The sequence below is a fragment of the Rhopilema esculentum genome, chromosome 18 (assembly GCF_057945365.1).
Source record: "Rhopilema esculentum isolate cy_ngs chromosome 18, ASM5794536v1, whole genome shotgun sequence".
Lineage (NCBI taxonomy): Eukaryota > Metazoa > Cnidaria > Scyphozoa > Rhizostomeae > Rhizostomatidae > Rhopilema > Rhopilema esculentum.
Genome location: NC_142832.1, coordinates 7968958 through 7990114, shown reverse-complemented (window position 1 = coordinate 7990114; position 21157 = coordinate 7968958). Strand labels below are relative to the sequence as shown.

At 35.5% G+C, this 21157-nt stretch overlaps 2 protein-coding genes across 2 annotated transcripts in view; both read left to right on the top strand.

Moving 5' to 3' along the window:
- The first annotated feature begins 1347 nt into the window (after positions 1–1347).
- LOC135681021 (transmembrane emp24 domain-containing protein 5) lies at positions 1348–4518 on the top strand. Its single transcript, XM_065195276.2, has 3 exons — positions 1348–1584; positions 2810–3091; positions 3747–4518. Exons 1-3 carry the CDS (start codon positions 1429–1431, stop codon positions 3954–3956), a joined length of 648 nt encoding a protein of 215 aa, XP_065051348.1. The 5' UTR covers positions 1348–1428; the 3' UTR covers positions 3957–4518.
- A 3017-nt stretch (positions 4519–7535) lies between these two features.
- The window catches only part of LOC135681015 (rap guanine nucleotide exchange factor 6), a 32617-nt gene continuing 18995 nt past the window's right edge, over positions 7536–21157 (top strand). The window contains exons 1-19 of the mRNA XM_089113815.1: positions 7536–7749; positions 10081–10577; positions 10919–10989; positions 11227–11283; positions 12588–12671; positions 13967–14039; positions 14664–14795; positions 14952–15099; positions 15359–15408; positions 16015–16087; positions 16377–16408; positions 17008–17112; positions 17384–17542; positions 18043–18192; positions 18500–18664; positions 18809–18916; positions 19304–19375; positions 20433–20513; positions 20880–20930. Of these exons, the coding sequence (XP_088969941.1) occupies positions 10500–10577; positions 10919–10989; positions 11227–11283; positions 12588–12671; positions 13967–14039; positions 14664–14795; positions 14952–15099; positions 15359–15408; positions 16015–16087; positions 16377–16408; positions 17008–17112; positions 17384–17542; positions 18043–18192; positions 18500–18664; positions 18809–18916; positions 19304–19375; positions 20433–20513; positions 20880–20930 (1689 nt within the window). The 5' untranslated portion in view covers positions 7536–7749; positions 10081–10499. The remainder of the gene's footprint in view (positions 7750–10080; positions 10578–10918; positions 10990–11226; positions 11284–12587; positions 12672–13966; positions 14040–14663; positions 14796–14951; positions 15100–15358; positions 15409–16014; positions 16088–16376; positions 16409–17007; positions 17113–17383; positions 17543–18042; positions 18193–18499; positions 18665–18808; positions 18917–19303; positions 19376–20432; positions 20514–20879; positions 20931–21157) is intronic.

Genomic DNA, 21157 nt, shown 5'->3' with positions numbered 1-21157 from the left:
ACTAATCTAGGATGAAGCAATTAAACAACCGAATTGTCCGTTAATTAGGTCTCGAAAGGCCAGCAAAGCCAAAGAGACTTATTGAAATTCAAAGCTTTCCCTAGAAACTCTAGAAGAGAGTGGGGCATGCGTCCGGATACCCTTAACACAGACTGTCTTCGGAATATGTCTGTATGCCCCATGAGTGCTGTGTGCCCTCCACACAAAATAATTTAACAGTAAGTTTTCTGACACTTCTCTACAAAATTGATTAATTTTGGAGTCCATGCAAACAGTACAAATGTTTTGTCTGGATAATACAGTACTAATAGCACAAAGACGTGCCCTGAAAAGAGACTGTTCTATGGGTATAGGGGCTTGCACCCCAAGAAAGTTTTGAATTTTAAGCGTCTTATTTGTCTCTGCTGACCTCCTAGAGACCTAAAAACCAGACAAGTCCGTCATATCAAACTTTTTTCGGCCCCCTATACAAGCTGTGGCGCCCCTATAAAAAGTTAGCTTGAGGCCCTGGCCCCCTGCCCCCCTGCCAGGCCACCACTGCTTACAATTAAAAGAGCTTAGGGCAAATAAAAAGAACTCAGATGAGTTTTCGAGTTATTTACCCTGTAACACAGCATGCATATAGAATTACGATGAATTGCGAAATATTACAACATTAAGACAAATTTTAAGATGAAGATTAAACTAAGTTTCAAAAGAAGTTACAAAATTTGAAAATAAAAGAAAGGAGAAGAAAGACGATTAAAAAAAGTAATGTAAAAGGAAAAGGGGAAAATGCCATGCTCATTAATTCATGAATCGCCAAATCTTTTCCGAATCCAGTTTCGAGAACTGTTTTCAAACAAGAGTCAGTTTTGAATCCACTTTTTCAAGCTTTAACAAAATTATGATAAGTTTTGGATTGCATTTCCAGAGGAATGTCATTCCAGAATTTAATTCCTTGATTTATTTTAGGCATTACTTTAAATAAAGCTTCAAGTACCTTTTAGTTTAGTTGCACAGAGTTCTCCTGGCCTAGGGTCATTTATATGCAGGTTGTAATTATTGTGCTTCCACACTTTTGGTCCAACATTTCTCAGATTCTCAGAGTAAAAGGTGTAATTTATGGGAAATTATCAATCTACCATATCAAAAAACCTTGGGTTCTTAGAATTCTTCTCGCAGAGTAAGTACAGCTGTTCTTCCTAATTATTTGTGGAAAGGGTTTTAAAAGGACAACTTCAGCCTTGAGCTACTGTCTGTTCAGCTTTGTTAGGAAAAACATGTTTCAGTTTCAAATCCAGAAGCTACCAGTTGCTTGGCAAAAAATTGAATTGAATTTGTATTCAATTCATTTTGTATTCGATTTCAGTCAATGTCGCCTTATTCTAAAGCGAGACTACACATAACTGAAAATTGTAGGAGTGTTCGAGGAGTCGATAAAAGGAAATGATTTTCTTTTTATTAAAGCTTCTATTTGTTAATGTATTATTTGATCAGCTATCATGTATGGAAGATGGTGTCTCTTACATTATTGGACCAGGAAAAGTTGATTGTTTTCATCACTCCATCGCAAACGGAACCGTTCTCGATTTTGAAATGGAGGTATTCTACCCTTTTGCGTCAGTAAACAAATGTACCGCTTGTTAATTTTTGAAATTGTTCCACTCCTCTATCAGCTTACTTTCGTTGCTTTAGCAGAAGCGAAGTTTTCAGATCTTGTGCAAACAACAAGCGAAATTTGAGGCATTTATGGTAGCCGCCCAGAAACAATCCGCTTCGACCCAAAGCCTCTAGTTTACCGAAATAGTATAAAGCTAGAGAAAACCCCAGGCTTTAAATTAATAACTATCAAGGCCCACACCACCGATTCTAAAGTATGGGGGCAAAAAAGGGGGCTACTTATTTAATATCTAAAGGAAGGATTTGTTGCTTATAGTCAGCAAGAAAAGTGGGGGCCATGGCCCCCCGGCCCTCTTGTGGCGCAGGCCCTGACTATGGTGTTTTAGGTGTTTTCTTATGTCTTTCCAATTAAATAAGGATGTTTTGTAAAAGTTTTCAATGACTTTTTTCTAGGTTTTTTCGCTTATAACCTTTGAATAGCAAGGGAAGGCAAGAGGGACAGAAGACCTCCCCCCCACCCCCTATGGCAAAAAATCTCTTTGAAAATGGGCTTTGTGATTTTAGGTCAAGTCCTAGATGATAGTTACAGTAATGTATAAGATGACTTCAATTTTCATAATCCTTTCCCTAATTTTATTTTTGCATTGGGAGTTCTTTTCAATAGCTTACCTAAATCGATTGTTTGAAGCTTTGCATTGTCCATACCTGTCAAGCTACTGCTGTGTTTTGCAAATAGAAGTTTGATTATAAAACAAAGATAAAGCCATAAGAAAGTCGTATTTTTGTTCATTTGCTATTCACAAAGGTTCACTAAAGAAGCCTCCGTCAAAAACTCAATCTACATGGAACATGATATTTTACTCAATTGCAGAAACCAGCGTCTTTCAGTTTCAAATTATATTTCAGTTTTAAATTATATTACTTATATTTCAGTTTCAGTTTCAATATTTCATCACATACAGAGGTAATGATAACTAACAAGCTAAACTCACCTGTAAGCCAATACTCTTGCTTGGATTTGAATGTAGTGTTATACAATATATTTCAATTTGTTTTAAAAGAGCATTTGTAAAAAAATTGTATCACAAGCATAAAATAAACATAAAACTTTTGTCTTATGCCATAAGACTTGAAAAACATTGAAATTATGAAGATTTTAATGCAGAATCTTTTTCATTTATTAAAACAATTTATATTTTCTCTTTAGGTGATGAAAGGTGGTGATTTGAAAGCAACTTATAGAATCATAGCACCTTCTGGAAAAGTTCTCGCTGAAGAATTTGACACCACTTCTGTGGAAAAAACTATAGATGTCACTGAAGATGGAGTGCATGACTTTTGTTTTGACAATAAAAATAGCATGTTTGCTGAAAAAGTTATCTATTTTGACCTTGGTCTATTTGATGACAATGTACAGATGTATCAGGAATTGAACACTGTGCTTAAAGATGACAATTCAACCAGTAGTGAAACCTATGATAAGATTGTGGTGAGTCTGTGTTCTTCAGCACCTATGAAAGTGTTTTGTTTTCCATTGCCAGTGAAAGGAAGCCATTTTAGTCTCTATAAAGAAAGAAGTAATCAGGGGATAATGGTTCAAGCAGAAGCATTGCAATATTCTTTTTCAACCTGAATATAGTATCTAGATAGCAGGTTCTCAATATGCAAGGGATGTGGGGAAAACTTTAAATACTTTCATACCTGATTCTCAAAATGCAAGAATGCTTTAAACACAAGTGTCAGCATAAATGCTTTAAAGACTCTTGTTTTCACTAAAAATTTGTGCAAATAAATGAACTCTAGCAAAAGCAAGTGGTTCAATGTCTTCCCAGGTCTTAAGAAGCATTGTTCAGGGCATATTTTTCCTTTAAAGGACACTGACAGTGAGGATATCTTATTGTTTATTAATTTAATTGACTTGTGTTCTCCTAAAATTCTTAAAGTCCAGCACTCTCCCTTTAATTAAAGTTCTCAAAATTTTGAATAAAATGACATAACATCAACCTTTTCCGAATTGCAATATATCTCTGTTCTATATGCCATACAATGAAACCTATGCATACAATACATTCAATGATTTGTCATGCAGCTACTTTTTACTTGATCTTGTATTCCCAGTTAATTTATGAGATATATATTTTCAGCAAGTTACCGAGGCACTTCGCAAGCAAATGGACACAGTAAGCAATTTGCAAGGAGTTTATCGAGCAAAATCAGGAAGACACATGTACATCCTGGACAGCAACATTTCAAGAGTGAATTGGTTTTCTTTTGTATCATGTCTTCTTATTATGCTTGTAGGTATATTGCAAGTCACCCTAGTAAGAAATCTATTTGCAGAGAACAAAAGGTGACATTACCCCATAACTTTTAGGTGTACCATTTTTTGCAATATCAGTACCGGACTATTTTGCAGCTGTTGTCTCTCAAAGTTTTTCGACAAAATTAGATTTGCAACATATATGGATAGTTAGATGAAGGACAGCAACGTTTATGTAATAGGCATTGAAGCATCATTAGATGTATGTATGTAAAATCATGGCATTGCTTAACATTTTTTGTTTTTTTATGTAAATTGTCATGAAATGGTAAAGAGCTTATCATGTGACAGATTTTCATGTAAGCTGGCCTTGAAACATCTTGGAGATAAGGTTTTTGAAAATAATGGATTACCCGTTGAGAAAGGTTTTTAGTTGGTTGCCTTTTCAAAGTATTATCATATTTTTCACCCTAACCTTTTTTGCAAAATTCTTTCAAATCATCATCCATGTCCTTTTGAAAAGATTATATTTTGTAGTTTTGCGTTTTTCAGGCATTAGATTTTATGTACCTTGGTATAAAATTACGTCCAGTTTAACCTTGTGTTGTTGACTATTTCTTAATTACTAGGCTATTCAAGTTTTTAGAAATATGAAAGTTTTTTACCCAGTTTTCCTGTCTCGTTGCTCGTTGTGTAGTAATGGAGTAATGGAGTACTTTTGATAGTTCTTCAAACTTAAAAATGTTGTGGATGGATTTTCCATGATAGCAGACAAGCGAAAGCACAGCTTTGAACAATATTATGATTTGATGACATTAAAAATTTGTTGTAATGACAAATTAAGAGATACTTTGGTACAGCTTCTACAATGCAGTAGAATGAAATGGCTGGGGTTTTAGCAAAATGCTCGAAATTAAGAATCTTTGGTTACGGTTGATGATATTAAAGACTTACAAATTTTACAAATACGTTTTGACCGAGTTCGATTATTGTAGCGAGTCGCTATTTTGAAGTTCAAATAATAAATTTTAGACGCTTGCTCATTTCGCATTTAGACGCATTTCACGTCAGATACCGTCGGCGAAGATGATCCAGATGACTAGATGATACAGATGAAATGAAGGTGATCCAATTCATTGATGACCAGAAGAATAAAGACAGCCAGAAACGGGGACTGGGAGATCTGCGGCTTTTTTTCTTTGGGAATGGAAGTACCCGAAGAGAAATATTATTGTGTCATATCTAATCTGTCGGTTCTTGATAGCGCAAAGACCAGGATCCAGGAAGTCTTTATCCGTCCACCGGACAACTATGACAATACTCTTAAGTCCTGAATCTTCTCAGTAACATCTTTTCTCATAATCTTCGACCTTGTGGCTGTCATGTTTCCTGGGCTTTGCATTACAATAAGACCTTGTTTTATAAAACCTTCTCAGGGCTCCAAATCGATCCTACTTTGTCTTCTTGGGCCAAAGCATTTGAAAAACGTAGAGAAGAAACCGTTCACAAATGGTCGTTGGCCTCTTAGCAATTGCACCAGTAGAGTGAGACAAACAGCTTCTGTCTGTTTCAAAATATTTGCTTTTTCAAAACCCTTTTTAAGTTCTGTATAGCCAAAAAGCTATTTGAAAAATTAAACCAATCAATCAGAACTACTGATCTAAAAAACTTGATCAAGTTTCTGATTGGCCTATTTTGATCCACAACTGGGTATATATATATTTCCTAGCGTAGTGTTTTTGATCTATGTTCTGACGTTTTAAATTCTGAAAATTGTCAGACAAAAAGCTTTAATCTACTAAAATGTTTGCTTTTCTCAAAGCCATTTTTAAGTTTTGTACCACCAAAAGATTGTTTGCATAGCTGCTTTGGTCGTAACGCTCCTAATGGTAATTTTCGGTGAATTCTATTTGAGAAGGGGTGAGGATCCGCCACCTTGCCCCCTCTTGGCGGCCCTACTAATTGTTGTTGGCAATAGCGTAGGTAGATTCTACCGTTTCTAGTTCATGGAAATCTTCGATGTTGAAGATACCAAGTTTAGTAAACAATGGTTTTTTTATTAGTTATATTACCAGCAGGGTTCATAATTCTAGCTGTCTCTTTGACCTTTCGAACTGCTGGTAGCTCTTCTAGTACCCTGGGTACCAGACTCACTATATATGAAATAGAATAGAGAGTCTATTTTATTTTATATATAGTGAGTCTGGTACCCAGGGTACTCATCTAGAGGCACTTCCCGAATTGACGAGACGGATTGTCATTGTTCATCTAATGGTACACGATGCCTCATTCCTGCCAATACTCCAGAACCTTGATATGCTGAAATTTTCATGTTGATATGTTTGGTGTGTTGCTAAGCTTAGCTTGTTAGCTACCATTTTTTTCGATTTTTTTCGTTGATGGAAACGTTATAAATTCTATTTTATCTACATTGAGAGATAATATTTTGGTTGAGAGCTCTGTAGAGTCGTTTTTAAGTTTACTGTTTATCATGGGTTTGAGATTTTTGCTTTTTCCTTGAGAAGAAATGCTCGAATCGCCAACGAAAATATGAGCTCGATGGCTGTTTACAAATGTTAATCAGATAGAGAAGACTGTCATAGACAGAATGTGTAGTAATAACCTAGCCAGCAATGCTAATTCCTAAGGAGTCCTTTATCTGCAAGAATAACCAATTTGAAAGAAAAATGAACAAGACATGTACTTAATTCCTAAAGTAAATCTAGCCGTGAAATGTGTTTATCAAAAAATCTGGTCCTGAAGTGTGTAGATAAGTTTGAATATTTCAATGCAGAGAATAACTACAAGAGTTTATTTGTTAGTCTATTAAAAATCAAGTAGGAAAGAATTTTATATTTTCCCCACACGCCTTGTGTATTAAGACCCAGCGGTCTAGGTACTAAGCCTCCTTTGCTGGTTGATGTAAAGTTGAAAAAAATTCAAAGAATGAAATTGAATTGTAATCTTGAATCCAATGTGGTTTCATGGGCGTTGCCCCCATTCAGAGAGTCTTTAGGGTTATCCGATTCATGATTTTATTGGGGGCTGCCTCAGACCTCCGACCTTCTCTCCCTGAGCAGGACCTGGACTATTTCCTACAACCAAGCTTCACCACTGGTTAAATGATGATTCCTGACTTGTCTCAAACTTTGACATCCTAAGTTGCCCCCGCCGCATCATGAAGCTTCAGGCGCCTCTGGCTCGAGCCCCCCACCCCCTCCCCACTTTGAATTTTTGGTCCTTGCCATTGTGGCACCAAATCTGCCGTTAAGTCAAGGAACTATTTATCCAAACTTTCTATTTACTGTTTTTCAATGTTTGTATAGTTGCAAGTTTTATAATGTGCAACCAGTGTCAATGCCAATGTGTAGACGTCGTGTTCTTATAAAATTGTTCTTATAAAAAGAAATGAGTGTAAAAGCATGTAGCGTTCCCGCGGATTTCCTGGCCATTGCACAAAGCCTTTTTAACACTGTAAGGAGGAAACACTGTAAGTATAGTTGAATTATGTGTTTGCAGATCTGATAGCATTATCATTTTTCGGTGGCATTTTTTCTTTCAATTTATCGTTTTTATCGTATAGGCAGTTAAAACATGAAATGTCCGCCCTTCAACTTCTCTTCCTGACCAGTGACTTCAGTACGAGCCTCCCCAATCAAGGATATCCTCTGCGAAGGTGTGTATATCTGAAATCATTCACATCAAGTACATGAGCCGAAAGTTGTTCTGAACTGAAAGGAAATTATATCAGTACATCGCAGTTGAGGGACTGGTAGAAATCAAGGAAGCATATTCAGGGAAGTTGCTCGGAGAGTGAAATTGATCTCCATGCTGAAAGGCTTTCTATTTGGAAGAAGGAAGCGCCAGAAGCCCATTCTGAATACCAGGTAATTTACAGTTTATATTCTTTTCTGGGGCTGGCCTAAGATGATAGCACCTACCTCCAGCCAACCAAACAGTCTCCCCGCCCTTGATTTTAAAGATGTACTTGATTTTCACAAAACAGGGTCATATTCTTATCCGCCCTAGCCTGAAAAAAATGAAAGGCCCGAGTAAATGTTTTTTGTTTACCTACAATCAACAAATTTACAAGATGGTCGTTCAGGCCTAGATTGATTTTGGCACACAATACAATATAAATTAGTGGTTTTATGAGAGGCTAGAATACGCATTAAAAATTGACTGCATTGTGTCGAGAAGTGTAAATATGTAGATTTAATTGCGTTTTCAGTTGTTTATCGTAAATTTTTGCATATTTGACATATGGTAGGCCTAAATATGTTATCATTGCCAAAGTTGTCAAAGCGAGCAGTTTGACTGCTTTGGTAAGGAAGTTATGAAGGATGGCTAATAGGTTAGGAAACCTTAAATTATAAAAAGTGAAATGTAAAAAATTCTGGACAAATTATTTATTTTCTAATAAAAGGACTCAATGTCGGTTGAGTGCCTCAAAATTCCAATATGATTATTAAGCTTGTTCTTAAATATATTTAATGATGCAGCCTCTGAAATGCCTTTGGGATGGATGTTTCTGCTTCCAGTTGTTCACAAAAATTCTTGTACTAGAGAATCTCTGTCTCATGGTCTTTTCGAAACTGTTCTTATAAAATGTATCTTAAGTTGTGTTACCTGTAATCTTATAAGAATGTATCTTATAAGAATGTATCTTAAGTTGTGTTGCTTTCATCAATTCTATGCTTTCAACACAGGTCTATGGGCCCAACTAAAGCTTATGAAATTAGATGCAGATTATATGCATCATTGTGGATTCTATTTTATCAAGAGCTAAATCAAAATGTTTCTCTACAATTGAGCTACTTCCTTTGGCTGAAAAGTTGATGGAAATTTTAATACAGTTGCAAAGATCCAAATCAGGTGCTGAAATATGACCAATGAGACTAGTGTCCTCAATGGAACGTCCACATAATATGTATTACTAACTCAGCAGAATGTTTTGTGCTTTGACCTAGAAAACACTGTTTTAGCCAGTATATTGCTCTTATATAGCCTGTGTTGAGCATCCCTCATTACAAAAGAGATTTACAACATCTGCAGTTGTAATGGACAAATTCAGCACACATTTTGTTACACCAAGCAGCCCTAAGCAACCTCTTAATAACAATGATGAACAAAACTACCACCTTAGAAAGTAAAAAACATTGCACCCACCTCAATTTTTTAGGGCCTATATGATATATAGAAGATATATCCTCTAAAGAATATTAGTACCCTAATATTTACTGTTTTCAAGATCTAATAAGAAGACAAAACATTTGTTGGAAACATTATAATTGGAATTAGGGAAGCTGGGATAAAGTTGGCTGCAAACAGGGGGCTTGAGTATCCATATCTCCCAGCTGCCCCTTATGGTTGATATAGGAATGCCTGTTAAGAAACCTGCTAATAAAAACAAATTTCACAGACTTTTCCAATTACTAGAAATCTAAAAAATCTCATGGAACTAAACCTAATTGCCAGAATCCTAATGTCTATGAATCTTAACAAAAGCAAACTGAATTCAAGCATGGTACCTTAAGCAACTGGTCTCAATCACCTTGATGGTCCCAACATGAATTGTACCAGCTGTAATGAATGCAGTTGATGTGGAAGCTTGATCAAGTTTTTTAGATCAGTAGTTCTGATTAATTGGTTTTATTTTTCAAATAGCTTTTTTGGCTATACAGAACTTAAAAAGGGCTTTGAAAAAGCAAACATTTTGAAACAGACAGAAGCTGTTTGTCTCACTCTTCAATATAAAATTTCAAACCATTAATCAAATCCTGTTCCCTTGGAAGTATATATGCTCACAATTGTGGTCAAAATTCCTTGTCAGCGAAATGAAAGTTTGGCATGTTATAAGTTGTTTGCAAGAAAATTGGGACACATCAATTTCATACCATCACTTCAACATTGATGTAGGGGGGGGGGGGGGAGGATATTGTTAAATAAGAAATTATTCAAATCTGCATTGCTGTCTCAAGAGTTTTTGCCACATTTGCAGTTGTACTTTGAAATAGGCCTTTTAGAAAATCAAGAACATAGAAAAGCAAGAACATAAAATTTCATTTATATGAATTAAATTCCTTTCACAGATCAATAACAAATTCTCTGTAATCCTGAGCTGTGTAAGATCGAATAATTCAATTTTGTTTTTTGAACTGCATGCAGGTGTTGGTGTATTGGCATAATTCTTTTTATCTTTGCTGTCAATTTTACAGTAAAAAGTTGGTTAACTCGAGACAAGGATGAGAAATAATATCATCAATTGAGAAAAATTGGGAATTTTTCAGTCAAGGTATGCTTTTTCCTCAACTTCTCTTTCTCTGTACTATGGTTATCAGACATTGATGGTTCTTTGTATTATAAAAGACATTGTTTAGCAAATGCGAAACAACATGCAGAGGAACAACGGCAAAAAAAGCCACCTCTAGAACTGTTACTACCCATCACTTGAAATGCCCTCACTACTGGAAAGGATTAACAACTTCTGTTTAGTGTTTGTCCTATGTAGATACATAATTTGTTTTACTCCCTTTGATTACTGAAATATGTTAAATTACAAACTATTTTCACCCCTATAGCTGCCTTTTAAACCAAAAATGAAGATTTGGATTCTTGGCTAAAGAGTTCTCTAAAGATGTCTTCAGATGCACAATCAAATTTTCTGTGTTTCAAAAGCAGCCTGTTAATTCCACCTCAACACAGAAGTGCCAAGGTGAGTTATTCGCTTGGATTCTGTTAAATGGAGCATTTTCAGTGTATTCTTATAATAATGCATGACAGGAATGTTAGCAATCTTTAGAAGTGATTCCACTTTGTTGTTCTAATAAGGCCCGCACTAGCTTTTTATGCCATTTTTCATTTATTTTTAAGAAGAAAGGCGATTTTGTGTAGGGAGGTGTTTTTTGATTGCACAAATGAGGGTTTTCTGGAAAGGTTGTCTTGTATAGACATATGAAAATATTCTTTGTCAAACAGTAAATACTCCTGAGACACATGCAAAATTTTTATGTTGATATATTTGTCAGTTCACGCTAACATTGCTTTTACCTTCAGGATGTGGAACTTATCTATCGTCACTTGCGTAAGATGCAGGCAAATTCCAAATTATCAGACTCTACCATAAGGTATGTAGAGTCTTTATTGAGTCTTTCAAGCACTATTTTAAATTTAATTTTATATTAAGTGACTGAGCAATCTTGAGGAAGAAGCCTGTTAAGAAATTCTTTACATGAAACAAAGCAGATATCATAGCTCATTGCACTCAACCATTGAGGTAAGATTCCTCTTGTCTGGCTGCTTATTTTATATCACCCTTCCTACATTTCTAATGTTTTTGAATTTTATTTGTCTATTGCTTGCAGAGCCATGGCTTTGAAAGCCAGATATGAAGTTCATGATTCAAATGAATTGCTGTACATGTAAGCATTATTTGTTAATGATAATCATGCTTTCATTGTCTCTCTATCTAATAAACTAAACATGAAACTCACAGTATTGTAACTCACTCATCCTCTTCAACACATTGAAATGTAACATACCATGGCACACCTATATCTAACCAATCATCATATCACACCCATGGTCTTGTTTTCAGTTCTAATCAAATGTGTATGGTCGGCATGCCAAAAAATGATTCAAAATCTTTGTTCCTCATTCAATTAAAAGATACCTTTCTACATTTATAACTCAGCTAAATTGGCATCCCTAATACAGTTGACCTCGCTGAAACTTGTATCACACTGCCAGGCTCAATCGTAATTGCAGTCAATTGCAGTTTTATTTACCTTGGTTCACCATTTTGTAAAGATAAACCTCATGATGTAAATTTTTGTCTTCCAGTAAAGAAGGTAATGTTATAAAAAATTGAATATTTGATACAAAACTTTTATCAAGGCATGACTGGGCTGTCTCTGATTCTGAGAACTGTTAAATTGATAGAATTTAAGACTTTTTTGGCGGTAGAGAATTCAGAAATGACTTTGAAAAAAGCAAACATTTTTGAGGCACTAAAGGTTTTTCGTCTGACGCTCTTAAGAGTAAAATCTTCAGAACATTGATCAAAAACTCTAAGCCATATTTTTTCTCTGAAGTATGTAGAATGTGTATTGTTTAATTTTTGCCATTTTCAACGCTTCACCTTACTCTTTGTGTTTTCTCAAAGTAAAGATACGAATCTCATTGTTATGCTTTCTATATTTTTACGAAAGTATTTTCTGTTTCCCAACTTCTCCATGTTCGATAAGATCTCCCAATTATTTATGGTTTCGTTATGGTTCAAAAGAAAGGAAGTTTTGTAAATGGCTTATACATTTGCTCATATTGACATTGCCGATCAAAAAACTTTTCTGATCTAAACAAGATTTTTACGACCTACAACCAGCTTTGCTCTGCATTTTCATGCGTACGTTAGCGACATTGTATGAAAAGGGTTTTAAAACATAATATAACTCAAGGCATGACAGAACATAGCATTGTTGGAAATGAATTTAGATTTTCTCATGAAAACTAAACTGTTATTCTTGATGTTTACATTCCTTGACCTGCTTTTTAATGATGAATTTAATCATTTTCTGGCCATGATCTGATGCTCCTCACGAAACGAATAAAAATGTCTTAAGGATTATATATGCAAGAAAATGGTTACCTTTCTGACTTTTTGTTGTCCTAACGGTTTAGTCATACTGAATGATAATGTCAGCATTTTCTGTTGCACCACGAACAGGTCAGATGACTGGAGCTTTTGCTGGTACATTTTGCTTAGTGGCTCAGTTTTTCTTGACGGATGTATGTATTTACCAGGAAGTAGGTGAGTATCGACTTGCCAAGTTTTAGTCTCATGCGATGTTTTGTGACTTCAAAACTGATCAACAGTGATAAGGTACATATTTGATTTACCAGAAATTCGCCGAGATTTGAAATGAAACTGGCAACTACGTCAGCAACTAACTATAAATTACATAATGTGTAGCGAAAAGATAACATGTTAAAACATGGTATGAGCGTTCTTGATGATTGTTTTTCATCCTCTCTTGAAAACGGATAAAGAATGATATTTTATGACCTCTGTTGTGAAACGGCTGCAGTCAGAGCCCTTTAAGATAAAAGGGGCCTTTATAATGAAAGCAAGCCTTAAAACTTGATTGAATGAGGAAACCAGCATAGCAAATCCGAGGTCAGGCTTGAAATGGGGCAAGGGCAAGTTTTACACTGCCAACGAGAGATTTCCCAAGAGTCTTGTTTGTTTTACAAAAAGTTTGAGTGTAGCTAGCACACGCTTTCTTTGGAGGCCCTGAAATCAAACAAACGAATCAAATCATTTCATTTTGCACGTTTTGTGATCCCTTTCTAAATGGAATTTTATCATCGCATAATTAGCACTGCATTTGGCATTGCTCTTGGTTGTAAACGAGGTTGACTCATATTAACAAGAAATTCATTCATTGAATCGACCTAACGGAAAAGGAAGGTCGGTTATAAGCATACATGGAACTTCGTATTGAACAGCCATTGCTGAAGGATGTGCATTTATTGAGGTTTGGTTCAAGTGATAAGGCCTATCTGGTTTTCAAATTGTTTGATTCGATCAGAGCAAATCATCATTCATGCCATTTTGCAAGATTTGCAAGATTTAAGTGAAATCCTTTTTAAAAACTCTCAATCAAGAAAAATGGCTGTTTAGTAGTTTTACACAAATAATTAAACGTCAAAGCATTGGGTAGATTAAGGCAGCATTAGTATAGCTTGATATAAATAACTATTAGCGGACATACAGACCCTTTAACAGCTCAAAAGTGACCATAGTTTCAATGTTGAATACCCTGATCAAGAGCTTTGGTTGGTACAAGCGACGGTAAAACTGCATTGGTTAATTTAGCACAACGTACCGAAGACCGTGAAATCGTGACAAAACAATTTCTCCAAAGCCTTTGTTTTCACTTGCTCAGACTCGTTGCTTTTTAAACAATCTGTTTGTGGTGTCTACATAGGTAAATGTGCTTAGGTCTCTGCCTATATTTGGCAAGAAGGGCGCCTTACTCTTTCTGATTTCTGTTAATTATTCGTCTTGATCATATGACTTCACTTTTCAATTGTTTTTAAAAGCTTTGGCAAGCAATCAGTGCAGGGAAAAAGAGGCTTCGACTGTCTCATTCTTGAAAAGTCAGAAATGATTGTGGTGAGTTCTAATTTAGCCGTCTAATTAGTGCTAATTTAATTTGAAAGGTCTTTGTTATTTTGTAGCAGTTATTTGAGAAGGAAAAGATGATTCCCCATTTAACAAAATCAAAAGCTGATTGTTCTTGGCATTAATTTAGATGATTTTAGCTTTGAAAATTAAAGCTGGAAATTTTCAAAGAATGGATATCCTGCAATTAGGCAAGTTTGTGCATCAAGGACTCTGTTCAGCTCTTCTAGTTTTCGAGGAATTCTGCCACGTGGAATTTTTTCATGATAACTGATTATCATGTGTATTTTAACATCGAAGAATATTTCAGCTGCTGAGAAATTATTGTTGTAAAAATATAGATTACTCACTAGTCCGGGTACTTACGATTTACGGTTGTATCCATGATCCTAGCTGATTGGCACAGTTTATTTTATTGAAGGCCCTTGTTAAGGTGCCGGCTATATACTGACGCACTTACAGCCGGGAGTGGGGGCTGGCGTAGAAGATATACATGCTCCCAATTCAAATGTATTTATGTTAGCCAAAAAGGAACTTCTTTCTTCCAGTAAAAACTTCTCTTGACGCCATTTTAAGTTTTATCCATTACCCAGTATTGCCTCTTCTTGATAACAGATCGACTATCCAAACGAAAAGATGTTTAAACCGTACCAGCGCAACTCATATTCGATGCAAGACCTGGAAAGCTTGCTTGCTCTCGATGCCGATGAAGTTAAATTCAAGGAAAGCAAAGAAGAAGATTTTGAGGTATTAGCGATTGGCACAAGCTTCTGTTCTTCTAGTATTCTACCCGACTGCTTTTATTGATTTATCAGTCATAGAACTTCATCTGCTTACCTGCCTTCATCTGCAGTAATTTACTGAATACTGCCTCCATCCCTCATTCAACTCCCCCACTTTCAGGGCCACGACAGACACTCGAGCAAGGTTTCAAGTAGTGATTCCGGCTATACAGAAATGGACTACAGAGGAAGCGCACACAAATCAGAGCAATACGACCCACGTGATAGGGAGATAGACCTAAACCTTTCAGGCCTAAAAGAAACAATGGGTAAGTCCTTTTAGTCAAAGTTTTTTCTTGGATGTTAGTTGTACGCAAGAGTTCACATTTCCCTATGAAAAATAATAGAATAGCTGGAACAGTGTATTTTTCCTCAAAATAAATAAATGGAGTGTGTAGAGGTTGCTATCTCAAACTTTCAAAACTTGGATGGATATTTTCTCCATAGCTAAAAAGCGCTCTGCCTAATTATTCCTAACTCAAGAGATGATGCTAATTTTCATGCATTACGTTGATGTTTTTCATGTAGTCGACTCTGTGGATTCTGATGACGAAGAGGATATCAGTTCAGCCAGCGAGGTAAGTAATATCGTTCAAAATTCGAAAACCTTTTTTTGAATGATAAACTCTGAGAAACCTGCTGCTATGTCAGGAAATCCACTCTATTGTTATTGTCTTCAGCTGACATTATACTAGACAAGTATCACTGTCAATTGACGATGGTATCATGGCGATGGTGTCATATGATGCCATAACTTGCCCATTACTTGATGCATCCATATTTTTTCTACACGAGGCGTCACTGTGAATAAGAACACGAGGCTTTCAATGTAAAGGCCATCAAGAAATTTTGTATTTTTATTGGAAAATCTGTTAATTTTATCTAATTTCTTCAATTTAGTTATTGTAGACGATAAAAAGCCCTAGATTTTACTTTCACATCCATGTATCATTTGCTGCATTTAATTGCCATTAACATTATATTTCAAAATGAGTTGGTCACAATTTTTATCAAAATTTTTTATCGGAATTTTAAATTTATTTTTCCTGTTGTAATTATTGAAATTTGTAAAGATTTAGTCCCTATAACATATGGCCTCTTTAACACTAAATTTTCATCTTCTTGACAAGCGATTATTGTCCAACCAGTCTTGGTTAAACTGTTTTTAAAACATCAATTTTTAGTCTGCTGCTGTTCGAGACATTGTAAGGGACTGCTTAGAGAAAGATCCCTCAGAAAGAACAGAAAATGATATCAGTGAGTTAAAACTTTGTTTTGCCCGTCAAGTTTGGAACTATTTTTAAATCACTATATGTTTCATTTTTAAGCCCCAAGTAAGGAATTTGCACTTTTGCTTAAATTACAACCTCAGGGAACAATGAAAAGGACTAATATTTGAAAATGTTTTCTACCAACTTTTTGTACATTTGATATCTAAGTATATATTTTGTTGGCTGATAAATATCTTGCGCATTAATGAAACCTCAAGGCTGTCCTCATAAATTTTACTTGCTTTTGCTTCGCTAAGAGTATTTTTTCTTTGTAGATATCTTGATGGACTTTGTGCAGCATCTCCCAGTACGTTTTTAGTCATCCTTTGAAAATCTCTGCAAATGCTTATTATTTCAAATAATCTAATAAAGTTTTCCCAATTCCTTACTGTATTTGATGAGCGGAACTTTTGTAGCATTTTCTTTTATCAACTTGTATCATTCAAAGCTTTTGTGCGCATGAAAACCACAATAAATCTCCTCCCTCTGCTTTGGATTCTTTGTCAGCTTCATATGATTCAAGCATAAGACATCCTTTCCAGTCACCCTTTTTGCATCTTTTTTACATTCCCATTTCGTTTTACATATTTTGTACTCTGCATCTTTTCGTTTGAAATACTTAACCCTAGTCATTTTGCCGCAGCTAAGTTGCCAGTTTGAGTTAACGTGGTACAGTCTGTCATCATAGCTTGAAATAAGTTCATTCATTGTTTTTGTACCCGTGGTCATTTTTGTAGTTAAAAAGTGCATTGCTATTTTGCGATTAGCGATTTTGGTAAAAAAGGCGGATCATTTCATTCAACATACAACGAAGACAGATTCTATACGGAATGAAATCGATGTCTTTTTATTGAATTATTACCGACTCGCTTCTATAGATAAGAAATATGCTTCTTTTTCATCAAGGCATTTAGCAAGGTTTCATACAACGTACGGCGGGAGATGTGTGCCTATATGGTGTTTGCTGTTGTGGAGAAGGCTGGATCAGAAGTAATGATCGATGGTGAAGAGGTACTGTGGACTTCGTTTAAAGTTAGAGTGAAAGATACCTTGACAAGGTGGTTTTAGCAAAATGAATTGAGCATGGCGCGTACCAATAGAACTACCGACAGGATTATATCGAAAATATTAATCTATTTTCTCTTTTATGCTGAAGGCAACGAAACTTTATCTTTTTGTTTGTACTTTGGCAATGAATTACCACTCTCTACTTTGATATCAAGATTCGTTATGATTTATTTATGAATCGCTTTACGTAACCCACTTAAAATTCACTTTGTAGATGGACTCCTGGTCCGTCATTTTGAATGGCTCTGTAGAGATATTCGAAAAAGGCAAAGTGCCCATGACGATGCATTTGGGAGACTGTTTTGGTGTAAATACCAAACCGGAAAAGGTCTATCATCATGGTGTGATGAGGACGCGAGTTGACGATTGTCAGGTGTGTGTTGGTCATTGAGTATCACACGTAGAGACACTTAGTTAACATACAGAAATTGTTGTTATTTAGTTGTGAAAATATATTTTGGGTTTAAGATAGGGTAGTTTATGTCAACGTTATACATGGTAGGAATACGAAAGCAGATGTTATAGAGGCTTTGAGAGATAGAATATTGTTTGGGTTAATAGCTGAAAAGTCATATATTTTGAGCCTAGCAGTGCGTTCCATCAATGTTAACGCTCTACATCTTTATTCTAACAGTTATTGCTTTATGTGTGTATGAAATGGGCCATATTGTAGTCATAGGCCAGGAACACAAGTGGTTCCTTTACTGAATATCTCTAGAAAGGTCGTTGAAGACGAAAGAATCCAGTAAATATGCCGAAACAATCTTATTTTGATCAAGGAGGGCAAAACTTTTTTCTAGACCCTGACGGTATTCTTGGGGGACTTTGTTATTGTCATCTTTCATTGAGGTTGTCATTGAATATTGATTTTAGTTCGTTTGTATTGCTCGCGAAGACTACTGGCGAATATTCACTCACGAAGAAGAAAAGACAGTCAGGGTCGAAGAGGAAGGTGAAGTTGTTTTGGTTACTGAACACCGCACAACTGATGGTGGAAGCAGAGAGGGCCAAGTGGTCATCAAAGTAAGTTTTTTGTACTTTTTCTGTTTGGGTCTTCATATAGAAGATTCCAATAAATGTTTAACTTCAGACCCCTTGAAGGCTGTTTTACTCATTTTTGTGGCTCTCAGGGTTTGCACTCAATGTTCTATATGAAATGGTTGGCAAGCCAAACAGGTTATTCAAAAACAGCGAAGTTTTTTCTGTTTTTTCTGGAACAATATTGTAACCAAAAGTGGCTTGCAACATGCATCGGCCCACTTGTCTTACAAAAAAAGTTAGCACGAGTTTTGGAAATAGATCATCAAGCTCCTCCGTCTCTTCTTACCAGGGTATGCCTGATCGTTTGCTTGACCACCTAATGGAGGACCATTCTACCATCGACCCTACGTACGTCGAGGACTATTTGCTTACTTACGTCATATTCAATTTCAAACCGCATGAACTCGCATCCAAACTTGTGAAATGGTTTGACCGTGAACAACTAAAGGACAAGGTATGATTGAGGAGATAATGTTTCATTTTCAATTTTCATATTAATCCATTTATGATGATTGTTTGCTTTCGTTTTCTGATCTAATTTTCCCTTTTGAGATAATTTATTTGCTTTTTACCTTACTTATATACGCATTTCGTTAAGGTCACACGAGTCATGTTGTTGTGGGTGAACAACCATTATTGTGATTTCGAAAATGATTCTTTTATGGAGCGCTGCATTGAAAGATTTGAATACTACCTCGAAGCTAAGGTTTGTTACGTATTCTTGTCAGTAATGTAGTATCATGTGTTGATTAAAAGTAAGTAGATAGCAAGAAAGGAGATATCGATAAGTTGAATTCTCACAAAATTAGCGTAGTGATTGTGTGAGGGTAGTTTTCTTTCTTTTCGTTGAAGATCGCAGACCTCGAATTGCTTTAATTTTGTTTGCCATTTGGTCTGGAAAGCTTTTTTTGTTACTGTGAGTTTTGTTCTTCATGACATAATCCTTGGCCAGATTAATTGGCCATAGTGAGGCTGAAAAATTCACTAGCAAGAGATCCTAGCAGAGAAACATCTACCCAACTTAACCTAGACTGTAGCTAGATAAGAAGTTTTTTACATCACTGGTGTTTATTGTTATTTCTTTCGATTTTAGAAAATGATTGGGCAACTCCAGCTTTTAAACATGGCTCGTTCCATGAAATCAACCAGCAGAACACTCACACTTGTACGTTTCCCTCGTTATTTTTTCCTCGTTATTTTTCCTTGTTATATTTCCTCGCTATATTTCCTCCTTATTTTTCCTCGTTATTTTTCCTCGTTATTTTTCCTCGTTATTTTGCCTCGTTATTTTTCTTCGTTATTTTTCCCTCGTTATTTTGCCTCGTTATATTTCCTCGTTATTTTTCCTCGTTATTTTGCCTCGTTATTTTTCCTCGTTATTTTACCTCGTTATTTTGCCTCGTTATATTTCCTCGTTATTTTTCCTCGTTATTTTTTCCTCGTTATTTTTCCTAGCTATTTTTCTTCGTTATTTTTCTTTGTTATTTTTCCTCGTTATTTTACCTCGTTATTTTTCTTCGTTATTTTTTCCTTGTTATTTTTCCTCGTTATTTTTTCTTCGTTATTTTTTCCTTGTTATTTTGCCTCGTTATTTTGCCTCGTTATTTTTCCTCGTTATTTTACCTCGTTATTTTGCCTCGTTATATTTCCTCGTTATTTTTCCTCGTTATTTTTTCCTCGTTATTTTTCCTAGCTATTTTTCTTCGTTATTTTTCTTTGTTATTTTTCCTCGTTATTTTGCCTCGTTATTTTTCTTCGTTATTTTTTCCTTGTTATTTTTCCTCGTTATTTTTTCTTCGTTATTTTTTCCTTGTTATTTTGCCTCGTTATATTTCCTCGTTATTTTTCCTCGTTATTTTGCCTCGTTATTTTTCCTCGTTATATTTCCTCGTTATTTTTCCTCGTTATTTTTCCTCGTTATTTTTCCTAGCTATTTTTCTTCGTTATTTTTCTTTGTTATTTTTCCTCGTTATTTTGCCTCGTTATTTTTCTTCGTTATTTTTTCCTTGTTATTTTGCCTCGTTATATTTCCTTGTTATTTTTCCTCGTTATTTGTCCTCGTTATATTTCCACGTTATTTTTCTTCATTATATTTCCTCGTTATTTTTCCTCATTTTTTTCCTCATTATGTCCCCTGTTACTTCCCCTTGTACTTTGCTTTCTTCTAAAATGTAATCTTTGCTATAATCGTATCTTGGATAATCATTTCCATTTAATTTTAGGATCGCCCATACAAGGATGCCAAGTTCGACTTCTCCATTATGGGTGGTTCGGAAATAGGGGCCGGAATTTTTGTTTCAAAGGTACATTTAATGATCGTCTTATATGGTATCAAATCATAATTAAATGTAGATTGTCAAGAAACTTTTGGAAAAGCTGAAGCGTTTAGATATGAAACAGAACTTATTCATGAAAATGACCTTTTTTGATTTGTAGAATGGTCAAGCAATTTACTTCCAGATCTAGATACTTTAGAAACGACCAATCCGTACTTTCCATGTGACACGAGTCACCTCCATCACTTTTGGTACCAATTTGATGAAAAATGTTTTCGAAATATATTGTTTGTTTATCTGTGACAGTTTCGTATCTTGTTTTCTAATAGCCCATTAAGTCTTTGTGTTAAATGACAAAATCAAATCTTTCAGTGGTGATTCTTAAATCTTTAGGTTGATATCGATTCGAAGGCAGAAGTGTCCGGCCTGAAGAAAGGTGACCAGGTAAAACAGCTCTCCAGCTTTTGTTGATGTCTCCTTATGATAATCTTTGCGATTTTCTGTCGCTGTGTTTGGATATCTTGTAGCAGCTTGGCACGGACTACAGATCCAAGGGTCATTGATGGTTCGAGTCACTGTCACTGAGCAGACTTTGACTTAGAACTAGGAGAGTCACTGGTTCCCTGTAATTCCAGGTGTAGGAATCACGAGGTGTGCTCACATCAAGAAAA